The sequence below is a fragment of the Mustela nivalis genome (assembly GCF_964662115.1).
Source record: "Mustela nivalis genome assembly, chromosome: 13".
NCBI lineage: Eukaryota > Metazoa > Chordata > Mammalia > Carnivora > Mustelidae > Mustela > Mustela nivalis.
Window position 1 is genome coordinate 45,945,508 of NC_139032.1, and position 26,397 is coordinate 45,971,904.

At 39.8% G+C, this 26,397-nt stretch overlaps 1 protein-coding gene across 2 annotated transcripts in view; it reads right to left on the reverse strand.

The window, feature by feature from the left end:
• MLLT3 (MLLT3 super elongation complex subunit) overlaps positions 1-17,283 on the reverse strand; it is a 277,750-nt gene extending 260,467 nt beyond the window's left edge. Inside the window, exons 1-2 of one of the 2 annotated variants that reach the window (XM_082695376.1) lie at positions 16,996-17,283; positions 15,388-15,568 (exon numbers count right to left, since the gene is read on the reverse strand). In XM_082695376.1, coding sequence (XP_082551502.1) covers positions 15,388-15,568; positions 16,996-17,007 — 193 coding nt within the window. In that variant the 5' untranslated portion in view covers positions 17,008-17,283. Of the gene's footprint in view, positions 1-15,387; positions 15,569-16,535; positions 16,885-16,995 lie in introns of those variants that run through there. The other variant, XM_082695377.1, reaches the window with a different exon arrangement.
• Positions 17,284-26,397: the final 9,114 nt, after the last annotated feature.

Below are 26,397 nucleotides of genomic sequence, written 5' to 3' on the forward strand. Positions count from 1 at the left end.
CCTCGAGCAAGAAGCTGGTACATAGGACTGGTTATTCAAGTCTTTTAAATACTATTTTATTGAGGGATTGTGGGAGGTGGGGGAGGGAGCCAAGGGGGATTCATGAGTGGATGGGGGAGGAAACTCAGACAGAAAAAGAGAGAAATTTCTAAAGCAAAAGTTCCAGTAGTCCCCTCACAATACTAATCGCACCCTCCCCCCCTTTTTAAACAGCTACATAAACAAAGTAATAAGTGCTCAATTTCAGGGAGAATTACATTATACTCCATTTGAACAGGCTACAAAGTACTTTTATTTGAAAAGCTGCTTCTCCTCTGTTATAAACAAATTTACCCGGCACCAATTTCAATGAGAAGATGGCTAAGGGAGATGGGAGGCAGAGTTAGGAAAAATTCACTCAGTGTCTTAAATAGTTGATCCAATAAAGATCCTTTAGAGGAAAACTGTAAGTCTATTTTTTTTTTTTCTCCCAGTAGGCAAATCATACAGGGGGGCTTTTCTTTTCTAGCGTACTGCACCCTGTCTCTTTAAATTCCAGGCCTGCCCCATTTCCCACGCATTCAATGAAAGCAACACGTTTGCTGGCCTCTAGCCCACAATGTCAAGTAGTTTTCTTGCTATTGAATTTCAAGATTATTCTTTTGGATCATTTGCCCTTTAGTTTTAAGCACGCCAAAGCAAAAATAATGTCTTTCTACAATAACATAAAGAAAACTCTGAGGCCTTTACAAGTCTACAAGTAGAGAACACCTTCTCCTTTAGTTCCCCTTTCACTGCAAAATATGCTCCCACTCTATATGCTCCAAATAAGGGCCATTTATACATTATCTTGGTCTACTATAGCTTTGTCTGTACTCTAATAAAATTCTAGGAGTATATTTAATTTAGTACCAAATTTGGAATTTCTAACAATCTGCAATAGTCAAACCAAGTCTTCATATTACTCAAACTCTCAAAGTTTTAAGTGTGATCCCCTGAGGATTCAGTTAGAATAAGTTTTAAAACAATGACTTGATTTTCTGTATTTGCAGTTAAGCCATCTACATAAATTAATAATAAAAATAGTAAGCAAATATGGGGAGCTGTAATCATGGGGCCAAAGAGTCTATTTCCCTCATTTTCATACACATCTTAACCCTGAAAAAAAGAATCCAGGCTATTATGAATCCCACTTAGAATTCTCTCCAAAGGAATAGAAATAGTTAAATAAAAATTTATCAGCAGAACTAAATGAAGACCATGGAAAATGTTACTCCGAATGCTAGCAAATGGAACTTAAAGTGGCAATTTTATTCAAACAGCTAATAAAGAAATGGTCTGATCACAAACATCAATTTTTATATTTCACATTCTGAGGTGGAGTTAATCTGTCATTTATGAATTTCATAAAAGCAGCTAAAACCAAAGGGAAAACAGACTTATTCTTAGTTGAAATACAGTTTTGATATGCATTTGCACATACTACTTTCAGTGATTATTCTTTTTAATGTTACAAAGGTAAAGATATTAATATCCCACATATTATAATATCATAGACTTAACTAGATGAATTTTGGGTTGCAAAGAGACCTTTAAGACAACTAAAATTAACTCCATCTTTGCAGAAATCTTTTTTATTTTTATTAATTTCTTTTACTTGTGTTTAAGGAATGTCTGTATTAATCTATCTGTACTGTATAGAAAACACAAAATGATATTTTAATTTTCATTTTTAAAACTTCTGGTTATTTTTGCAGTAATATACAAAATATTACTTGAACTGCTTCAATCCTAAAATATTGTTTGTGTTTACACACGTATGCATCCGTTCAAAAAGAACCATCTCTTCTTTCCCTCCCCCAAACACTATTTTTATCTTGCTTTTGGTAGTTGTCCGGGTACTTTCTATTTCTCATAATTTAACATTTAACTTCCAAATTATATACAAAGACACAGGATGGAAATGCGTCTTTATTTGCAACTACAGATCCCATCTATTCCTGCCACTATGACATCTAAGCATGATTGATGCCTTTTCATTTGGTGTCAATTTTTAAAGTCAGATTTAGGCTCTGGAAAATTTTCCAATACTATACACATCAAGATAAACACACTAATTAACAAGCTTATCAAACTCAACAGGAAAAAAAAAATCGAAACTTTTCAAAACATTCTTAAGTGCTTCAAAAATGTACACTGTACTGAAATACTAAACAACGGTTGTCTTTCTGCTACAAAGAACATCGTCTATGAATCACGTACTCATAAATCAGGTTAATCTGATTCATTTTACAACTTCAACACAGCAACTTTGTTAAGAAAGGTAAGAATATCATTTAGATGCTTTTCTTAAAGTTTACAATCAACTTTTGAAACATCTGTGCATATATAAGTGCTATTAAAAGAAACACTCAAAATGACAAGGTGACTAAAATTCCAAATAACAAAATATGAAAGTGTTCCTTGGGAAAGACATTTTTATATTCTAAATGAGATTAAACTTAAAAAAAATAAAATCTTATTGTAAACATGTCCATCTGTACATTTAAGTATCTAGTTTTACCTTCACACAAGATAATTATGCCCTATTCAAGAAAGCTCAAAAAACCCAGTATAAGCATTTCCTGAACTCTTTCTATTTGCTGGATGGGGGTACTGAATTTTGGAATAAAGCCAATTTAATATATATTTTTTAATTCCTGATATCCCATCTCCTAGAGATAACTTCTATTAACATTTTGCTAAGTATGTTCTTTCCATCTTTTCACTGATGTATTTTTATCTCTCACACAATTCTCAAAATGTGAGTAATGAACAATTCTGGCCATTCTCATACAAAGATAATGGACTGAATCAAGTACTACAATCAATGATAAAAATAAACCATAAAAAAAAAAAAAAAGCCTCTACAGAAAGCTACTATGTCAAGTAACACTAACTTCAAGCTACTAAGTGGCCTTTAAACATAATTCTCATTTATTTGCTGCTCTCTTTAAATTGTCTGCATTTCTATATTTCTGCATATTTGTGTAAATAAATCCTTCGCTCTAGCATCATTCACAATTCCCTTTAACTAGTTGGAATGATAACTAGAATTGTTTTTTACATTAGCAGCAAGTCACATGTAAAAAGTTGGAAGAGTAACTGCTTTTCAAATCAACTTCAATTAAGCATCTGAATTATTAAATAGAAAAACCCTGAAAGTATCATGAATGATCAAATATTTGAAATACCATACTTCTTTAACCTGTTTACATGGTAAGTCAAAGTCCCCAACTATTCTGTTGATAGGAGAAACACAAGCAGTTATCTGAAACATGATGCTTCAGAAAAACACAAGGACAAAATTTCAAGGTCTGGCCTACATTATATGAAAGAGAAAAAAAAATTCAGTTAATTTTCATGAAAAATTCAATAGTCTAATGACCTGGTCAAGAGCCATATTTGAAGCAGAAGTTTCAAATAAACATATGGTATCCTGAGTTCTTGGAATGTTCCAACCTACAAGTAGTGTTGATGGCTGGCATAAATGGCACTGAGATTATGAGAAAGTAACTTTTTGTAACAAAACCGTAATCACCTATCTGGTTAATTCCCCTACTTCCCTGTTAGGGTAGATGACCCAGCTTACTGTTCACTCACCATTAAAAAAGGTAAAATTCCAATATGCTGACATTCATATCAATAATTTTCTATTTTCAAAAAAAATTATTCTCCAAACTACCACATTATAAAGCATAAGAAATTAAATACAGTAACACATGTCTATCCACAACATGATAACCAATACATAGTTGGTCTAATAAATGGTAGTTATTTCATTAGGAAACACTAGACAAAGGAAGGATATGCTCAGAACTTACCCTTAAAAGAAAAAAAAAAAAAACTAAGGAAAAATAATATTTCAGAGCTCAAAAAGCCCACAGAGCTTATTCAGTCCAAACATATCCCTTCTGCCTCCCAGGACAGGGCCTTTTCTACTGCATTGCTAAATCCTGCTCTACAAGTTTCTGGAATATATCTGACTCCTTTTTTTTTTAAGATTTTATTTAGTTATTTGACAGAGATCACAAGGAGGCAGAGAGACAGGCAGAGAGAGGGGGGGAAAGCAGGCCCCCCACAGAGCAGAGAGCCCAACGTGAGATGTGAGGCTAGATCCTAGGACGCCAAGACCAGGACCTGAGTGGAAGGCAGAGGCCCAACCCACTGAGCCACCCAGGCAACCCCCACCTGACTCCTATTTTTACAGCTAAAAGGCTAGTTGTATTTCATGAATTAAGTAGCTTTAAAAAAAATTTTTTTTAAGTGATAGACCTAGCCAAGTCTCTAAAATTTGTGGCTAGCTTTTTAAAAAGCACCAAAGTAGGTGAAAAAAAGATGAAGGAAGAAAAGACAGAAAAGGAGAAACATTCATTTTTGCCTATAACATAGGCTAAAACTCCTTCTAGAAAATGTGATTCTCAGCTGACACAATGCTTCCTGCTAAATTCAGGTGGTGGTTCTGTTTACACAAAGTCAATTATTAGAGGTACAGAAGAAATCAGTTTCTGAACATGGAGCAATAATTTACCACTTAGGGGAGTGGAGGCTGAAGTCAGGATTCTAAAACTCTTACCTACTAGCAATACCTATCTGCCTTTATGTTATACTGCTGCCAGAAACTTCCAGCATCCAGACTACACTGATGGAAGGTATGAGTGCTATCCGCAGTGATAATACAGGTCCCATCTCATCGGAGGAGTAACAGCAGACATACGAGAGGACTGATGGAGCATAGAACACGAGCTCCTGCTCAGTGTTTATATGATGAGGAGGAAGCTTCCCACTGCTCCTGACTATTTCTGCGCACAGGTAGGAAAAGTCCTACAACAAGCATCTTTAATAAGGCAATCTGGAGCTACGTCAACATTTTGAATAAACTATCCCACTAAAAGCAACCAAATCCCAACAGCCTAAACTGTTTTTCACGTAGTCACTACAAAACAACTGCTTGTAAAACAGAACAGGGAAAGAAATTGAACAAGAGAAAAATTTTGTAAAATAAAAAAAGACTTCTTCAATACAAAGAAAGCTTTCATTATGCAGCAACTCATGTTAATGAAGGATTGGGGGTAAAAGTTATGAGTATAACAAAAAGGCCAATGAACCTTACTTTTAAACATCCAAAATGTTACAAATCTATGTCAAAATAAATAGGGACATAGAATAATCTGATTGTAATCTCTCCCAACACCACTCTGGGGGAGGGAGTAGATGTAAGGGCATAAAACCTATCTTCAAAGATTAAAGGTATCATGCAGACTAAATTTATATCCAGATACATTAAGAGGCAAGCAACTCTCCCTACTGTGTAGGCCACTGTTGTTATTAATATTTTAGGAAATTGCTAATGTATAGTTTGCTTTTTAAAATCAATACATACACACAGGATTTGGCCTGGTATTGATGGGGAAATAACTAACAATTTCTGCTGAAAACAAAGAAAAAATTTACTTTTGGCAAAATCAAATATTTTAAAATTTATTTGGTTCAGAGAATATCAATCTTCTGACATGGATAATAACTCTAAATCCAACTGATCATCTTTATAATCACTTATGAACATTATTTTAAATAAATGGACCTCACGATTAAGTTCAAGATAAGCCATAATTTTCTTTACTTTTTTTTAAAGATTTTATTTATTTATTTGACAAACAGAGATCACAAGTAGGCAGAAAGGCAGGCAGAGAGAGAGAGAGGAGGAAGTAGGCTCTCTGCTGAGCAGAGAGCCCGATGTGGGGCTCGATCCCAGGACCCTGGGATCATGACCCAAGCAGAAGGCAGAGGCTTTTAACCCACTGAGCCACCCAGGCGCCCCAAGCCATAATTTTCTTAAAAAAAAAAAAAAAAAAAAAAAAAAAAAAAAAGATGAGGAGAGCCTGGGTAACTCAGTGGGTTAAGCCACTGCATCCGGCTCAGGTCATGATCTCAGGGTCCTGGGATCGAGTCCCGCATCGGGCTCTCTGCTCAGCGAGGAGCCTGCTCCCCTCTCTCTCTCTGCCTGCCTCTCTGTCTACTTGTGATCTCTCTCTATCAAATAGATAAATAAAATCTTTAAAAATAAATTAATTAATTAATTTTTTTAAAAAGGTGATGCACTGATTTTATCCAAAAAGTTAATGGTTAACTACTACATACCAACTAAATCACACCCAAATACTAGCCTTATTTGTTTAGAAATTCAATAATAGCCTCCTTCAGGCCTTAACCACTGCAAACTTATCACACTTAAAAGGATTTCATCACACAAAATTATTTCTTAAAAAACTATGTTCTGGATCATTTGTGAATTGCAATCCCACCACGGTGGGAAGGCAAAATATCAGGGGATATCTACCATTCAGTATCAAATTTTCCTAATGATTTCATCTCAAAGTAGAACCTTAAATTAATCCACCCAATAAATTTGATTTTGCCTGAAAGTAGCTGTAGAACTTTCCCCTCTTAAGCAGTATCTACCATGGTTACCACCACTTAATTAAATCCTAGATCATGTCTACAAAAGCAGGTATTGAACAATTATTCAACATTTTAAAAGTAAACATTTACCACCATTTATTACCAGCTCTCTTTTTGCACCAGCATACCTGTGACTCGTTGTGTCTACATACAAGATCACTTCACATTTCTAGGCCTCCAATTCAAAATAAAAAGAGGATAAACAAGGATGCAGAATCTCAAATGTCCTTTCCAGCTCTACAAGATACAAGCATGTTGAAGGCAGGAACCTCCTATTTCTCATACTTCTCAGCAGTCCTTTCCCTGTATCCTGCATGTATAAAGTCTGTTGGTTAAGCATATTACTAAGTCCACAAATTATATTCTTAAACAAAACCCCAAAACCACACAGGAAAACAAAACAAAATAGGTCAATTTGGCAAAATTAAAAACTTGTGTATGACAAAGAGATACCATACATTAGGTTACAAGAAAAAGAAATAAAAATGAGGCAAGATATTTTCAAGGCAAACAACAAAGGATTAACATCCTACAGATAAGAAAAAGACAAAGATCCCAAGTTTCTTTTTTAAAAAAGACAAAGAACATTTTTAAAAGTCAATAAAGAGGAAATCCAAATGGTCAGTAAACATACAGAAAATGCTTAACCCCACCAAAAACCAGAGAAATGCAGACGAAAACAAAGGATACCATATTTCAACTAAGTATAAAAATAAGAAATCTGAAAATATCCAACGTTGGCCAAGCTGTACAGAAAATGGACCTTATTCCCTGACAGAGTATAAACCGTCACGACCACTTTGTAGAGCAATCTGACAATGTCTAATACAAATGAAAACGCACACACAACTCAAATTCCAGGCCTATATCTAAAATCTTGTTCATCTGTACAAGGTAACACATTCAAAGATGCTCACCGCACAGAGCAGACAATGACCTATATATTCTTTAATAGGGGAACAGAAAAGTAAGCATAGAACCTCTTCCTACCATGAAAATAGTGAACAGAAGAAATTAAAAGAAATGAATTGGCTCTCTACTGATGAACTGTGTGTGAAAAGGCTAAAATACGTGAGGGAGAGGGGGAACTGTAAGCTACAAAATTATTCACTCATGAAAATGTTCTGGAATTAAAGGGTGGCAATTGTCCCACAACCGTGTGAATATACTAAAAGCCACTGAACGCTACACTTTAAAGGGGTGAAATTTACAGTATGCAAATTACATCTCGATTTTTAAAAAGGACTCATCTAGTATGATACTCTTTATGGAGATTTTATAACATAATATACTATTACTTGCAGCAGTATAAATGTGCAAATGTACATAAACAGAAAGAAAGAAAGTCTGAAGAGTTGAAACAAAGGATGGGGAAGCATCTAAAAACTTTAGCTGCCTAGCTATAATATCTAATTCCCTAAAATCAAAACAAAGATTCGAATACAATAAAATGTAAACATTTATCCAGCCTTGGTAGTGGGGATGTGAATGTTTGTTATATCATTCTTTCCTTTGTATTTTCATAGGGGTTTTTTTGTTTTGTTTTTTTGAGAACTAGAACAATGGCACAAAATAGGCATATCATAAACGACAAATAGTAAATATATAGACACATAAAGACATGCAGCGCTATTAATCAAATAAATGAAAATAAAAATAAAGTTCTGCTTCATCCAGCAAATTGATGAAGAGTTACCAAAACAACAACAACAACGACAAAAAAAAAAAAACAACAACAACAAACTGTTAATTCCCAGTATTGGCAACCACATAGGGAAAAGGGAATTCATCCGATCCCCGGGGAAACATAAACCAATCTTTTTGGAGGAAAGTTTGGTAATGCGTCTATCAAAATTTAAAATCTATACACCTTGTCTCAGCTACCTCCCTTCTGGTAAATATAACACAAGGAAATTACAGGAAAAAATGTAAAAATGAATGCCTCAGATGTTCATCATAGCATTAATCCTAACAAATTAAAACTAAGAGCAATCTAAATGTCTATGTGAAGTTGTAATAAATGTATATTTGATGTAATACCATAAAATCCAGCCCTAAAAAGATGCTATTTCACCATATACCAGGAGGGCAGAAATGTTCATTTATGCTATAGCCCCAGCTCCTGGAAGTGTTCTAGCCACACAGGACCTCAAAAACTACCTGTTGAATGAATTCAGGTAATTTACAGTTAATGTGTATGTGTGTGTGTGTGTGTGTGTGTTTGTATATATAGATACAGATATCTACTAAAATATGAATTATGGCTTTCTATAAAGAATTCTCAGATAACCCTTTTCTTCATATTTCTATAGTTTGATTTTTCACAATGAACACACACCTATAAATTAATAAAATAACAATGTAAAAAATACATGGGTTCCTCATAAAAGCTGGATTGTACACTGTCAAAGTTCTATATCTGTAAATTTAAAAATACTAATGAGATACCTGTAATACCAATGGACTCTTTTTCCAGACAAACTGTATTCTCAGAAATGAATACAGCACTATAAACAAGAATGCGGAGAACCACAAAATACAAAAGAATAAAAGATTAAAGCATGAAAATGTATGTTACAAGGAAGAGAATGAACTACAGACTCTGGCCACACACACAAAGCAAAATGTTTCAAAAGAATATTAATATGTATCACTGAGAGGAGAATTTCTCTTCCTACATGGTAGCTTCTTGCTTGAGGAATGAAACATAGAATCAAGCAAGTATAAAAGCCAAGGGAAAAAATTATAGAATTCTGTATTACTTCCAACCGGACAGTGAGAAACCCTGAGATCAGGGATCCAAAATGTTTGAAAATCTCTCCAATAAATATTAGAGACTAAAGTTCAGTAATACAGTAAGTCCTTGCTTAATCATGTAATTGGGACAATGGTGTTTCACATCTCCTCCTCTCCTACCTATCTAAGCTTTCCAAGTTACCTTCTGAAGATTTAAGTCACTAAGTTTTTTTTTGTTGGTTTTTTTTTTTTTTAGATTTTATTTATTTGACAGAGATCATAAGCAGGCAGAGAGGCAGGCAGAGAGAGAGAGGATGAAGCAGGCTCCCTGCTGAGCAGAGAGCCTGATGCGGGGCTCGATCCCAGGACCCTGAGATCATGACCTGACCCGAAGGCAGAGGCTTAACCCACTGAGCCACCCAGGCGCCCCTAAGTCACTAAGTTTAAGAAAAAAAAAAAAGAAAGAAAGAAAGAAGAAAAAAAAATTCTGCATCTTAGAACTGTAAAAGCTGTGTTAAGTAGCAGAGGGTTATCTGTAATAGTTTACCAGAAAAACAACTAAAGGGCGAAGGTTGGCCCATGGAAGACCACTGGAAGGAAACTTGAAAAAAACCGAGAAAGAACAAAGAATCTTTAAGGTTAAAATTATGAAACCGATTGATACCCCTGCCCTGCTCCCAGAGGGACCCTACAGAGGGTCACTTAAAATAACAGATGTAAAAGGCTTCTGCTTATACAAATAATATGCCATAAACTGGACAAGGATATTAACTATAAAATATATCCACCAAAACCCAAGTTTGGATTTTCCTTTTCTGGAAAAAAAAAATTGTTAGATAATTGTTATAATGGAATTTAACCATGTCAAATACCTTGGAAGACTTATCTTTCCTCTTTCCATTAAATGTTTTTATTAGCAATGATAGTAATGGCTTTAAAAACTCAGCTTCCACATATTAATAAAGGAGTTGATCTGTGCCAGGTTCTGTGTTGAATATTTTATACCAGAGGTTCTCTGAGTGTATTCAGGGATCCCAGGATCCCCAAAACCTTTCCCAGGGAAAACCTATTTTTTCAACGACTCTAAGACATTATTTGCCTCCTTCACTCCTTCTCTCAGAAGAGTACTGTGGAGGTTTCCAGAGGCTACCTGATGTATGGTAATGCAACAGAATGAATGCAGAAGCACGTAAGCTGATCCAATTATTCCAAAACATCAAAAAGATCTGTACACACAAAAATTAATACCACACTTCTCACTCTTTTTTCTTGAAAATACTCATGTTTCATTAAGATACTTTTCACATGCTACCTTTAACGGGTTGATTATTATCTTTAAACAAATTAATAAATAACTTCTTAAATGTCTCAGGTTTCATTTCTAATACTGTATATATCGGTAGATATAACTTACATAGGAAAAGCTCTGTGGAGTCTATGTTTTGAAAGTGTAAAGCAGTCTTAAGGCAAATAAATTTGAGAACAGCTGATTCATATTTAATCCTCAATTTATGAGGTAATGGTTCTATTCTTTCATCATTCCAGGAACATAGATGAGAACCCAAGTGAGAAAACAGAGAGAGAAATGACTTGCTCAAGATCACAGAGCTGGGGAGGCACCTGGGTGGCTCAGTTGGTTAAGCATCTGCCTTCAGCTCAGGTTATGACCTCAGGGCTCTGGGATGGAGCCCCGTGTTGGGGCTCCCTGATCAGTGGGGAGTCTGCTCCTCCCTCACCCTCCTCCTGCTTCTGCTCTCTTTCTCATTCTTTCTCTCAAATAATAAATAAAATCTTAAGGAGGGAGAATTTAAAAGATCACACTAGGAGTCTCTTAAGCCAGTATTTGAATATAAGTCTATAATTCCTAACCATAACTTCTCACCACTGAGCAACAATATCTACCCAAGATAGTTCTATGTTGTGCCTTTACTCTTTGACTTTTAGTCTTAAAAAGCAATGAATGCTCACTGGAATGTTTTAAATACACAGAATTAACTTTAAAAAAAAAAATCAAACACTACAAAAACACCTATCAACCTATCACTGCCAATACCATGAGCACGCATTAGAAAAACTACTGGTAGGAGCTGGGTCCCATTCAACCAAAATTCATTTACTTATACACATACACACATGCACTTTTTAGTTGTATAAGCATATTTTTTTAAACGGGATCGCACTGATTTAGCGACTTATTTCACTTAGTATCTCTTGCCGATCATCCTGCGTCTACGAACAGATTTACCCCCTTTTAACAGACCACCCATCATTTAACTGTACCCAGCTGGGGGTCCCCTATATGGCTTGCCTCCAAATTTCTGCTGTTTAAAAAAGTCACAAGCAATATGCTCTAACTTTGTGTAGCTGTGAAGCTGGATCTGCTGGAAAATCCCTGGAAGTAAAACTGCTGGGTCAAAGGGTGTAAACATTTAAAATCTTAATAGATGTTGCCAAATGCCCTCCAAAATGTCCGTGCCCAATTTACATTCCCACTAAAAGCAGGAGATTTCCTTCAATAATTCAGCTTTTAAGTGCCTTGGAAAATTATGCTGTATGTTGCTTCAAAATGCCAAGTAGTAGAACTGCTCTCAATGGTCATTTGAATTCCATACAGAACTCTACATAAATCTTCTAACACTCGATGAATGTATCAGAATAGCTAGCTATACATTTTTACTTTTTCCTGAAACCCTTTAAACACCTCAGAAGAGGAAACACACCAGGTACGTGCAGTATCTGCAACTGGTTGGTCTCAAATTTTAGGAACCCTGATAAAAAGTTACCCAAATTATTTCAGAAGACTCCTTAACACAAATCAGAACTACACAGTAATGCTGGGCTCAACCATTTAAATCAAAGGAAAGTTCTAAGTGTGGATTTATTATGCTTTATCTGCCCACTCAAAGGACTAGGGCTAGAAATAAAAAGCTATCAAATCATACCAATGGCCAAATTAGCTGACATAAAATAATAAGCAACAGATTTCATATCATAAATGTCAATGGAACAGACTGCAAGAGTTAAGAATGGCTATAATTGGAAAGAAAGTTCACTCAAACTCACATCATACTGAAGATGAAAACATTAATATTTTAAATGAAATGTTTTGAATGTGACCATTCATTTCAGTCATATCAGACTATTATAAATCTTTGGTACTAACAAATAAGATACGGTCTTTTTTTGCAAGGAGATAGTTTTAAAATGCATTATACTCTGACCTGCCTATTCTGTACCAGCTAATGGATATTCCAGGCTTCACTATTTCATCAAAATCTCTCTTCTAGTACTCTGTGCTAGTAATTTTAAGTTTAAGTCTCCAACCCATCTTCGGGACAGAGTAAACCTTCACTAATTCAAGTCCAATTAGCTCAATTCTGAAATGGTACATGTAATTCTCATTAGGCAACAAGTTGAAAATACTGTAATTTCTTCCTCTATAAGTTCTCATAATACTACTGTGAAATAAAGGAAATCAAGCTGAAAATCAATTTGCTTTTCCAAACCAAAGATTCGTAAAACTAAGGACTCATCCACCTTCGTGGCTGAGCAGTTCATCCTCAGTGGGAAGGTCCACTTCTGATTATCAGTTACTGTATACGGTGAAAGTGATTTAACCTGTCATTATCAATAGCCACTTACAGCTGGGCATATGTGCATTTCTTTTAAATATCTTGTAACTAAGATTTTTCACAAAGCCCTTCTTGCAGTTTCTCCCCATTTCCAATTTCTCACTTACAGATCTATAAAATGGCAAATATAACACCTTAAAAGGTACTGAAGTAGACGCTACAATGCTTGGCATCCTTATTCTGTATTTATTCTTACCACTTTCAAAGACTTTATAAGCCCAAAGTAAGTCCCAGGATTAAGTGGCATGTTTGGTGTTACTTGAAATTTACAACTAACTATTCCCAATGAACAGAGAAACCTTCTCTTGCAATCTGAATCATGTGTAATTACAGTATGACAAGGTCTCTCCTGGGCTATGTAAGCTGGCATTTTTCCCAGGACTTGTCACATCATGGGAAGCACACATACAAATAAAAATCCAAAAATAAACATTTTAAAACAATGGCGTATAGACTACATAAAGAAAGTCCACAGGTGAAAATAAAAAATTGAAGAGCCCATTCAGCAAGCAGGCATTTCTCACTAGAGATGGCTAAGACATCAGTGTTATCAAGCAGCTTACCACGCCTAGCAACAACTCCCAGGTGTGGGCTGTGCAGGCCAGCACCCTCCCGTTCCCTTGGCTGGACAGAAAATCATTAAGTAGGGGACAAGCAGGGGAACATTGCCACAGACACACTGAAGCACAGAAACAGTGCTGAAATCTGGGGAGGCTGGTCATCTTTCATTTCATAATGCCAATTGCTTGATTGTTAAAGAGCCTAAACAAAGTTATCTTAAGAGCTACATCTTCTGCCAACTGTCTTCATTTTCCTAATACAACAAATACTGCTTTTTGTTGTTGTTGTTCAATGTATTTCATTTCGAAGTGAGTAGCAGCCAAATGGTCCTAACAGTGGATACCAAGGATCTTAGAAGGTGGTTTCTTTTGTTTAAACTCCTCTGCAGTGGCTCTATAGACACATGGAAAAGGGAGAGGGAGAAGCAAGCATCACACCCAACCTCACACAGTGACAGAAAACTTGACAATACTCATCCTAATTACAATACTGAGGAAATACGAAGTAAAAACTCTCTGGCTATATTTTGATCTAAAATGCTAAAAAAATCAAAAGGCAATTTCCTAGAGGCCACGCATATTGCTACCCCTCTATTAGAGGCTGGATTCATTTATTAACCATCCAGCAAAGCCCATCAAATTCAACTGTTCAAGTTCTCATGAGGAGCTCTAAAACAAACCACTAAAGGCAAAATATACAATCCTACAACCCATCACATGAGCTCTGGAAACATAAATAAGCATCAGCACAAACCTCTGCCACCTCAGAGGCACACAGCATTTCGCCTTTCTTTATTCAGCTCCTCAATGCTCAATAATTTCCAGTAGCTCTAAGCAGAATGGATTTATTATGATGTTACTCTAAGAAACTGCAGGAGTTCTAGATGCCAATAAAGATTACGGATCAAATGGAAGATAACTACTAACCATTGTGTCGAGTTAGATAAATAAACCTGCTCACAAACAAAGCACCTTATTGTATTTGTACTGTTACCTCCACTAATCCAACTAAAACAACCAGACACTAGCTTTCCGGAGGCTGAAGGGAACAGAAATCAGATTTCTTAAACCCTCTTTAATTTTCCTCCAAAATAACACCCCGTTTCTTTTTTTCAAAGCCGTCCTGCGCTTTATGGGAAATGTTTGGGATCGGAGGGGCTGAGCTGGATTATGCAAACTAGAGACCCAGGCTAAAAACCAAGGTGGGGAAGGACTAAACAGAAGGCAGGACCACATCGTTCCTCTGAAACTTAGCTTCAACCTTTGCAGGGACCCTCTTTCCCCCGGAGATTCGATGGGTAAGAGACTTCGGGACGCTGCTCAAAAATCAAAGGGGCAATCAAGTGCTGGGGGGGGGGCGCGCTAGGGACGAGTAAGCCTCCCACCCCCGACTAAACAGAAAATGCTGACGGCGCCGGGTAGGGGTGGCTAACCCACTGAAAGGAAAATCTGACAACCAGCACCTAGTGCCGAATACACAGGCAGGAAGACCGAGAAGACCCTAAAGAGAGGCGACTTCTCGAGACGGAACAATAACTACATCCCATGCATTCCTTGCTAATAACGCAGGTAAATCTCAATTTCTCCAGGTTAAAAAAAAAAAAAAAAAGGCGCAAGCTGTTTATTCCCTCCAGCTCCCCCCCACCCCGACACTTCCAAACCCAACAACTAATTGCACCTTCCCCACAGAACCCGCGGCTAACCCCAGAGGACCGGTGAGGGCTGGCTTGGGATGAATAAACACTCGACACCTGACGGTCCTTTCTTGGCGGTGACTTTCCCGAAGCCGAAGTGGCGCGCGCGCGGGCGGGAGCCCGGACCTGGCCAGCGCGGCGCCGCGCACCCTAGTCCCGAGGCGACGCCGGCGAGCGCGACGCGGGGGGCGGGGAGAGGGGCAGGGGGACCGCCCGGGCCAAGCGATTGTTTCCTCCGCGAGCAAAGACATTTTTTATCAAGCTCCTTTTGTATTCGAGCCCTACCTCTTTTTGGCCTAGGAAAGCTTTCGTGCAAGTGGAAGACGACTTTCTCCACAAAGTGCTGTATGTTACTGTGCTCCGGGCCGCGCACGAACACCATCCAGTCGTGGGTAAAGCCCTCCACGGTGGGTTTTTTCCTCACCTGGGCGCGGTGCCCCAGCTCCAGCTTCACCTGCACGGCACACTGCGGGCAGGGGGAGGAGAGACAGCGGTGAACAACAGGAAGGCGACCGTTCGACACTGAACATTGCGCCTGACATTTTTTTTCCTCCTTCTTGAAACGCACATAAAAGGAAACGGCGGTGCCCTCTGCATCCACGTTTCACGCGCGTGGGCGCGCACACCCCACACCCCCAAATACACCCCACTCGGCCGGCCCGGCTCCCGGCGCCCGGGGCCCCGCATCCACACCCGCAGGGATTGTAACGGAATGTTGCCCCCAGTCGGGAAGGGGGTCCGGGGGTCGGGGGTGGGGGTGGAAGAGGGAAAGCACACTCAGCCACTACAAGCACGACAACAAATGCATCGGAAACAAATTAGAAGACAATTAGGAGGCGATGCCAGGGCGGTTTCCCGGTGTGGGAAGGGAGGCAGTCGGGACCCCGAGCTGGGGGGATTCTGGTGAGCCCCCTCCCTGAAAGTACCGCGGCGACAGGCACACGCCGAGGAAGTCTTTGTGTACGTGTGTGTGTGCGTGCGTGTGGAGCGCTGTGCCAGGCGGAATGGAAACTACAGGCAGCCTCTGCTGATGGGTACAAACTCCCGTGCTCTTAGCACTGGTTTCGTGCACAACAAAAATGAGACGTCGTCACACACACATACACACACACACACACACACACACACGCCCGCAGCAAAACACGCCGAGGCATCCATAACTTAAGGCACCCCGCACCCCCCAGCAAAAACCCCCCACGCGATCGGCGAGGCCAGCCTCACCGAGCCCCCCGAAACACACTTCCAAGAGCCAAAGTGGCCCCAAAGTAGCTCCCACCTCCCCCCAAAAATAAAATTCACAAAGGCAGGGCGGCGGGCGGACAGCCGCGGAGGCTCGACTGCGCACAGCCCAGCGCGGGGGCAAAGTTGCGTGCGGCCCCGCCGCTGTCAGCCCGCACACTCCGGCTCACACACGCGCGCCGCGGAGAACGCACCATCGTAGCGGCCGCCGAGGCTGCTCGCCGCGTCCCCGGACTGTGCCCGCGGCTCCCGGCGGCGGCGGCGGCTGAAATATGGCTGAGTTATTATTCGCCTCCTTCCACCGTGTGAGTGTGTGAGTGCGCGCGTGTGAGCGAGAGTGCGCTTCTTGCGATTGCAAAGAGAGGCGAGGAGAGAGGGAGGCGCGGGGGGGGGGGGGGTGGAGGGGCGAGTGTGTGAGTGCGTGTGTGTGTGTGTGTGTGTGTGTGCGCGCGCGCGCGCGCCGGGAGGGGGGGTGGAGAGAGGGAGGGGAGCGGAGGCTGAGGGAGAGGCAGCAGCTCCCTGCAAGCCGTACCAACCTTTCTCTAATTGGAACCGCGGAGCGCTGGCGCTGTCTGGGCGGCGGCGGCGGCGCAGGGCGAGGGAGGAAAGGCGGGGAGGGGGGAATCTTTTATTATTATTTTTGCATGTACTTACCGAGCTAGCCATGCCTGGGGGCCCGGAGGTTTGCTGGGGTGTTGTGTGGTACCCCCCTCCCCCGCCCCCCTCAGCTGTAATTCATGAAGAGGCTGCTATGAATGAGAGCGCGCCCGGGAGCGGAGGGTAGATGGCGGACATTCTCTGCCTTTTCCCCCCGCGTTCGCTTGCTCGCTCGCTCGCTCGCTTATTAAACTCAGCCCCAAAAGCAAAAGCAGCAGCAGCAGCAGCAGCAGCTCCAGGGCCAGAGGATGAGATTCCGGAGCATGCGCCGTGGCGCCTGACACCGGGGCTCAGAGCCTTACGGGGCGGAGGGAGGGCGCGCGGGCGGGGCGGAGCGCGCGGGGAGGCCGAGCGAGCGAGCCAGGGGGAGCTCGAAGGAGCCAATCACCAGCCACCTCCCGAAACCCCGGCGGCCCGTACCGCCACACTGGAACGCCCAGCTTAAAGTAACAGGTTCCTACTGGGGAGGGGGGGGAGGTGGAGCAGAGGGCGGAGAAGGGGCGCTAGTGGGGAGAGCGGCCAGCTGGGGAGCCATCCCAGCCCCTATGTAAACTCCTCTCGCCCTACAATAAAAAACGGATTAAAACTGCTGGAATGTAGCCACTGCCTAGAGCCCCCAGCAGCCGAAGAAGGGGTGTTAAATCAAGTCTTCGGCGTTAGCAGGCTGGGGGGGGGGGGGCCGAGGTGGAGAAGGAGGGGCTTTCTTTTACTTTCCACCGCGTCTTTTTGTGGTTTTGTGCTGAAAAGGCAAGAACTCACGCCCAAACAAACTTACTTAAGGACTGAGCGAGAGCAATGGCAGTCTACAAACAAACATCAAAAAGCAATCGCTGAGACTGTTATAACCCGCAACAATCTCCCGGCCCCCTTCCCCACCTACTCCCAGGCACCCGCCCACCGGCTCCACTCCCCGCCCTTCTGCCACCGCCACAGAAAATTCGAAAATGAAATGAACAAAAATGCTATTTCCTTCCAAGGGAACTCCTCCCGCTTGGTAATCCCCGGCTGGGAGGCATCACAAAGCGGTGCCCAGGTGAAGGTGAGACACCTGGGAGTACCGGGTGCAGACCCTCAGGGACCAAGCTTAGAGTTGTTTTCTTCGGGAGGTTTCCCCTCCTGACAGCCTGGTGGGTTGCATCAGAACCTGGAGAATTGTCCTCCGAGGACACGCGGGGCAACTGGGAGTCTTAAAATAGCAGATAAAGTTAATACTGGCTGTAATGTGCATAAATTGGATTATAATCTTTAGGCGTATTGGTGACAGCCAGCGTAATCCAACTCTGGGTATTAATCCGGTTATGCTCCCAGGTGACAAACCGTCTCAAGAGTGTTCCCAGAGTTACGCTCCTGCAAACGTTCCCACTCGGGTATTGGGTCTCAGTGGCCGAGGATTCAGCAGCGCAGTCACGCGTGGGGTGGGGGGGGGGGGAGTACTGACTAGCTTCCTTCAGCAACGCAGACAACCTTCACAAAGGAAACGGATAAGATCTAGACAATTGCTTTGAAAGTGAAAGATGGGTGTAACTCCGGTTGGTTAAAGAAAGATCCTTGCATCTTCCTAGCCCTTATTCCTTTTCTGCCCGTCTTTGTTTTCTTTCCTCCCCTTCCCTCGCCTCCCATCTTTTTTTTTTTTTTTTTCCCTGAATTTTCCTTTGGCTTCATTCTCTTCTCCCTGCTTTCCTGTCTTTATTTGCCTCTTTTCCTCTTTCTGGCTCAACTTTCTGGTTTTCGTCTTTTCTTAAAACCACGAAAGCAAGTTGTCTCAGCCCTTGGATTAAAGAGAGCAGTAGAGGGGGAAGGAGGTTACCTGAAGCATCTGGAGTCCTACTTGCTAGTTTTCAGTTCTCCCAGCTGCTCACAGAAAGAGAACCCAAATCAGATCCGTGCACTTCGGGCCAACTTTAATTTCCAATCCATTACTCTAAATCCAGTGGTTTGAACTACTAAAATTGACACTCTGACCTCTCCCCAGCTACAAGCTAGAAAACTTCTTTGGCTTGAGGGGAGAAACATTTTAATCCAAATCCAAGTGCTATTTCTCTACTGACCCACATGTACACAGATGCATATTATCTTGCATATCTATACAAATAGGTGTGTGTGTGTGTGTGTGTGTGTGTGTATCAGAACTAAGTTTAAGTAGACAAGCTGTGTGTTGGCATCCACATGAAGGGTGGACCTTCTTGCTATGCATTATTCACTTTTTGATGAGATAATTAGAAATCCTTCAGAATAAGATAGGGAACTGATGATTATCTGGATGTGCCATTACAATAAAGCCGTTTCCTGTAAGGCAGCAAGCACGGGGCAGTGAGTGTAGCTCAACACACAGGTGGAAAACAACAATCTGATTATAAGTTTGAGGTGACTTTAGAGTTTGGCTAACCTCTTCCAATGCCAGCTGGACTTTCCTGTGATTCTCTCTGTAACTTGTCCCCGTGCTGAGGGACTGGTATCTCTTTTTTGAATTATGTGTTTGTTGGATTAAAATTTATTCCAGGAGGCACCAATAACCCTTAGAGTCAGAGACGGTCTTTTCCCATTACCCCTCCTCTCTCAGACTCCTTTAAAAACCCACCGTGGGGGTAAATTTCATTCCCTAGGCACTGAAAACATAAATTCGGTCAGTAGATGGCGCATGGAGCCCTTCCACCAACGTCCTTATGTGACCTCTTTACAACAAAAAGACCAGAAGGAGGAGAAAAAGAAAGAAAACACAATCCTAAATACTCTAGATTCAACTTTTGGGCAAAGGAATTTATGCCAGTCTTTCAATTTATCATTCATAAGCTGTTTTAACAAGTTGGCTGTTAATTAAAAGCTATCAAAACAGGAATAACAGCAGATTAATTTTGTCCAGCATAACTGGAGATCTTTGCGCTCTAAGGTAAAAACCTGAAAAAGCTTTTGAATACTTAACAGTGCAATAATAGAAGATATTTTGCAAATCAATTTTAAGATAATTTTCTCCAGTACTAAATATCCCCCCCCCCCAAAAAAATTTTCTAGTGGTAATGCTTAGGGATAAAAATATCCAAAAAGCAACTACTTTATTGAAATTCATACTTAGTATATAGCACAATATGCAACACTGTGGTGTTAGTTTTGAGGAGCAGAAAAGAAAAGCAAGTGACATCATCGTTTCAAATTAAATGTGTGACGAAGAATTAAAAAAAGGAGAGTGTCTGGGACAGATCTTAATTCTTGATCATCAACGTAGCTCTTCAACCATTATTTTGGCTCCAGCACTTTTATTTACAATAGTTCTGTTTACTGTGGAGTTTGAGGCCAGTTTGGTTGTTTCCGGCACAAAATAAAGAGGTACTGTAAAGAGTAATTAGATTGTTAAGGAGCAGTTATTTCTTCTTAATAGGATTTTACCTATTTATTTGTTGTGATAGATTATTCATGCATAAGCTCCAATAATCAAATCAATAAAAATTAACCACTGTTCATCCTTTGCCGTATGGGATTTGGGGGAAAAGGGAAGAAGATATATGGCGGGGGAGGGGGGGGACAGACACTCACCAGACATCTGACAAATATTAGACTCAGAATAATTAAGGATTTTTTTAAATACTAGTGCACTTTTTCTGTATACTTTATTCATGTGTTCATTCACCAAAATCATATTTTGCTCATTCCATGGGCCAGCCAGAGAGTTAGACTGTAAGAAAATAAGAATGACAGGGGAGAAGTTTCACCAAATGCTTTTTTTAAATTTCTTCCTACCTAAATTTGGGATAGAGATCTGTGTCACACATAAGCAAGCAGCATACAGATTTGTCCTGAACATCCCAAGGACAAGAAAAATAGTAGCACAGGATTGGAAGTCGGGATTCCTTGCCTTCAATTCCACTGGTTAATACTCAGATAAGGTGGGAGGGGCGTTGATATCTTTTTGCAACAGCCAAGTCCTAATTTCCTTTCCTTGATCTGAAGTGTTCTCTATGTTCACCCCATTGCAGCTCTTTTAAGAAACAAATTCACAATGAAAGAAAGCTTACTAAGCCTTTTCAAGATCCATGAGCATATTTTCTCAGTTGAAACAGTCTCCCTGTTTCTTATGGAAATTTTTGGTTCAAAATGTTACATTTTTAACATTATATTTAATTCATGATTCTAGGATAGTGTATTGGGAACCCCAGAATAGTACAAATCATTACTGCTTTGAAAAAACAATTGCTTTGATATCCATTTAAGCACCTAGTCTAGGACTATTTCCAGTGATAAGAAATATACAAAGATTTTTTTAACCACCAGAGCCTCTTCATGTGTAAATTATTCCCTGAGAGTAATTTAAGCAATGCACTTATACATTCAGAAGACAAGAGTGCCTCCACAGTGATAATTTATTAATTTAGTGGGCTGTATTCCTAATTCAAAGTATAGCACCTCAAGGCCTGAAATTTAATCAAGGATGTTATGTAAGACCAACAATATGAAACAAGATAAATATTGGAGGTCAGTTGATGTACTATGATTGAAAACGACCTCCTAATATATACAAGAACCCCAGTGGAATATTTATAGGTAAAATACAGATTAATTTGAAACTGCTTGCTATAAAACAATCTAAAAAGTAGATTATTTGAGTATCTCTTCATGTATTTCTGGCATCTCTTCAAAGGCTACCGCGTAACTTCCTAACTTTCTTTACGTAATGATTTGACCTCCTTGGTTTTCAGTGGAAATTCTGTTTTTATATATGATTTCACTTCTCCCAGTCACGTATTATGAATGGAGAGTTAAAATAATCACTTTGTCCAAAAATCATAAACTATACTTTGTCTTATTTGATAAAAGTGGAAAAAATAACATATCAGGGTTATAAATTAATGTAGACAAGTCAAACTTCAATTAAAACTGCAAAAGAGGGGGACGCCTGGGTGGTTCAGTCATTAAGCATCGGCCTTCAGCTCAGGTCTTGATCCCAGAGTCCTGGGATCCAGTCCTGCATCAGGCTCCTTGCTCCATGGGGAGCCTGCTTCTCTCTCTGCCTGCCACTCTTCCTGCTTGTGCTCTCTCTCTCTCTGACAAATACATAAATTAGATCTTTAAAAAAAAAAAGAATTGCAAAAGAGGGCACTTGGGTGGGTCAGTCTGTTGGGCCTCTGACTCTGGCTCAGGTCATGATCTCAGGGGTCCTGGGCTGGAGCCCTGCCCCAGGCTCCAGGGCTCCCTGCTCAGTGGGGAATCTGCTGGCTTGCCCCTCTGCCCCTCCCCCCACTCCTGCTCTTTCTGTCTCTCTCAGATAAATAACTAAAATCTTTAAAAAAGAGAAAAGAACTACAAAACTGCAAAAAAAATTTAGGAAGAAGAAATTACTCCCTCCCATGTATTAAACGGTCTGACAGTGGTTTGAAAATAGTACTAAGCCTCTAAGAAGTGAATGATTTACCACCTTCTGGTAGGATCAAGTATCCCAGTTGGGTTAAACTATTTACAGTCAGCTCTGAATAATCCATGATTATATTATCCACTTTGTAGCTAATCTACAATGACACAATTTATGTGTAGGGTTTTTTTTATGTTAATTTATGATAGTCTTTTTTTTAACTGTACAAAATGCACATGACTGTATCTAACTGCCAGTTTCTTTTTTTTTTTTTTTTTTCTAATTGCCAGTTTCAATTCATACTTTTTTCTCACAGGAGAGCGTGGCTACTAGTCCATTCTATCTCTTTTAGACCCCATTTTCTGACTGTTATTAAGCAATTTGTCATCCAGGGATAGAATGCTTTGCAAACAACCTATTGATCTAGGAAGGAATACAAATTGATAGGAAAGAAGGAATATTCATTCGCCAGTGTGCTGAATCAAAAGAACTCCTAGAGGCTATGGCTAATTATAGTTCTATTATGTACTCTCTGTGAAACCAGATAAGGAAAAGGTAATGAAGGACTATCTTCTCAAGGGTCGTGATAGCAATTGGGAAATCTCAAGATGTAACAGGAAGTTAAAAATCACTTATGAATAGCCAAAAAACTTTACTTATTTCTATATAATTAGAACTTCAATATGTATTATTTCAGTCTTTTGTCTTATGTTTCATGACATTGACATTTTGATTTTATTATTAATTCAATGCATTCTGTTAACTTGTATTGGTTGTCCACTGAATGTCAGCCCCTGTACTTGGTCCTTTGAAATCAGAGATACAGGACACCTCTAACATTCTCATTTATCTCAAGGCATTTCATAATTGCCTTAGAGTTGATAGGTTGTTACAACAACCAAAGTGTTATTTCTTTTCTTTTTTTTAAGATTTATTTATTTATTTAAGGGGCGCCTGGGTGGCTCAGTGGGTTAAGCCTCTGCCTTCAGCTCAGGCATGATCTCAGGGTCCTGGGATCGTGCCCTGCATGGGGTTCTCTGCTCAGCAGGGAGCCTGCTTCCCCCACCCCACTCTCTGCCTACTTGTGATCTTTGTCTGTCAAATAAATAAATAAAAATCTTTAAAAATAAAAAGATTTATTTATTTAAGAGAGAAAGAGAGTAGAGAAGGGAGGAGCAGAGGGAGAGGGAGAAGCAGGCTCCCTACTGAGCAAGGAGCGCAGTGCAGCACTTGGTCCCAGGATCTTGGGATCATGACCTGAGCCGAAGGCAGATGCTTAAATGGCAGGCCCACCCAAGGGTACCAGGGAGAGTCTTAAGCAAATGCCACACAGGTCACAGAGGCCTATCCTTGGGGCTCCATCTCTGCACTCAGAGATCACAACCTGAGCTGAAACCAAGAATCAGTTGCTTAACCAACTGTGACATCCATGCATCCCACAAATAATGATGTTGTTGAGCACATACCAATAAACACTTGTTATTGACTTGTATCTCTATTTAAGAAGGATTTAAATCGAAAAATATTTAGTCATAACATTGGCAGTAATTCTTAGAAAAACATAATTGAGGGGTGGGTGGCCTCAGTCAGGTAAGCATCATCCACTCCTGATTTTGACTGTTGATTTTGGCTCAGGTCATGATCTCAGGGTCATGGGACAAGCACTATGTTGGGGGAATCTTAAGATTCTCTCTCTCCCTTCCCCTCTGCCCCTCCCCTTAAATAAATAAATAAATCTTTGTGACCTTTTACTAAGGTCACAAACAACTACTAAGAGTACTTACAAATCAAAATTTCGTTTTCAAGGCTCCAGTTGGTCAAATTTGAGACAATCTGAGTCTCAAAAAAGAACCTGCGAGCTCACAATGATAATTTAAAACAATATAACAAACAGGTAAAAGCAAAAGCTTCTCCATACAGAAGGATACTAGCTAATTAATAAATGTAAGAGGAATGTTAGAATTAGAAAAATCATCATTTTGCAGGCACCAAAGCTGTAACAGATCTAGTCAAGGCTCATCAATATATGCTGGAAGTTTGGAGTGAAAATTTTTGGAAAATACATTATTCACAATGCTACAATGCCCTATAGTATTACTCAACAGATTACGTATTATTCACAGAGGCAGAAAAGGATCTTTTACAATGAAGAAATCCGGTGGACACCACTTAATGAAGTGACCAAATTTGACATCACCAATAATGAGAAGAGCTGACATCATGTGCCTCTTGATGTGGTATGATAAAAAGCATCTAACATCTAACATCATGGATGTATTATTTCTGCCAAAATGTTTGAATCTGTGAGGAAGAAATCAGACCCATCAAGATGGTGTGGGACATTTTACAAGATAACTGGCCGTTTTTTTTGTTGTTATTTTTAAAAACAAGTTCTGGTTTTTTGTTATTATTATTGTTGTTATTTTAGTAATCTCCATGCCCAATGTGGGGCTTGAACTCAGGATCCCAAGATTGAGTTGCATGCTCTAATGTCTGAGCCAGCAAGCCACCCCAAATAATTCACTCATTAATTTACATGAGCATACAGATTTTTTTTTTTTTTTAAGTAACCCTTAGGCCCAACTTGGGGCTTGAACTCTTGACCCTCAGCTCAAGAGTCACATGTTCTATCAACTGAGCCAGGGCAGTACCCCATTGGCCTAGATTCTTGAAAAAAATCAGTATCTTAAAAGACCCCCTTTGCCACCACCAAAAAGTGAGGAAGTGTTCTAGATTAAAGACAACTAAAGAAGCATGATAATTGAATACAATTCCTAATAATTAATTAGATTCTATTTTTAAGTAATCTCTATACCTAACATGAGGCTCAAATTTACAAGCCCCAGATCAAGAGTTGTGTGCTCTACTGACCGAACCAGCCAGGCACCCCTGAAATGTGCAGGAAAGTGCCATGTTGTCTGTAACTTACTCTCAAGTAGATCAGTCAAAATCATAAATAAATATATAAGATTATATAGAGATATAAATTGAGGTAGAGAAAACAAATGAATTGAGGTGATCATCACACTCTTTCCATAGTTTGTTTGTTTTTCAAAATACAAATTTTAAAGGGAAAAGTGATCCTCAAGACTCAGAACTAAATTCTGAAGTCATGGTTCATATGTTTCCTCAATAGTATTTCTTTTTGTTTCAAAAAAATGCTTAACAAAGGTAAAAGTAAGGAAAATGGAAAATGTTATAATCTAAAGTATTCTATGTGAAAGAAAAGCTAGAGGGTTAGAATCTTTGTTTGGCCATTTGAGGCTTTATAATTTCCCTTTTCTGCTCACCACTAAATTTACTTCTGAATTATAATAGTTTGATGGATTTTGGTTGACTGACATGATTGATGTCAGCATCTTTGGTGATCTTAGCTTTTCTCTGGCAATGAAGGACTCCAAAAGGGGGCAAGACACAGAACATAGGTTTGGCATAGTCTGCTGAATCAGTGACAATATTTTCATGTGAATGTTCTTTCAAAAGTGGATGCTGTGTGTGAAAGGTTTCCTTCATGAGATTACAGCAATGTAAAGGTCATTCAATTCTACAGACCGCTTAATTGTGCCCCATTAAGCATTTCTCTAAAAAAGAAGTGTGTGTGTATTTTAATAGCATTCAAGGACTGCCAATATCAGCATTGTCTAACTTAGAAAGATTGTTTTTCTCATGGCTTTTATCACTGACCCTGTATATATATAATGCACTGACTTTCCTTTTTTATTGCTCAAGGACAGTTGGATGAGTAACCTTGACTCATTTAGAAATCATCCAATGCTTTTGTTCTCGGTTAATATTTTTTTAAAAGGTCACCTACATCTGACACCTGTCAGGTTAGCACTTCCCAGAATCAGGAATAGGACCTTTTCTTGATCAAGTACAGACAATGCAAAATCTAAAGACAGGCCGGCAGTATTAAATAACGGATTAACGCATTGTTCTTCAGGTTCTTGTTTTACAGCCAGAATCTTTAGGGGTTTTTTTTGTTGTTTTGTTTTGTTTTTGCCAACCATGTACCAAAGAGAGGAATGTGTAAGAGTAGACAAAATAGGAATAAGGAAGAG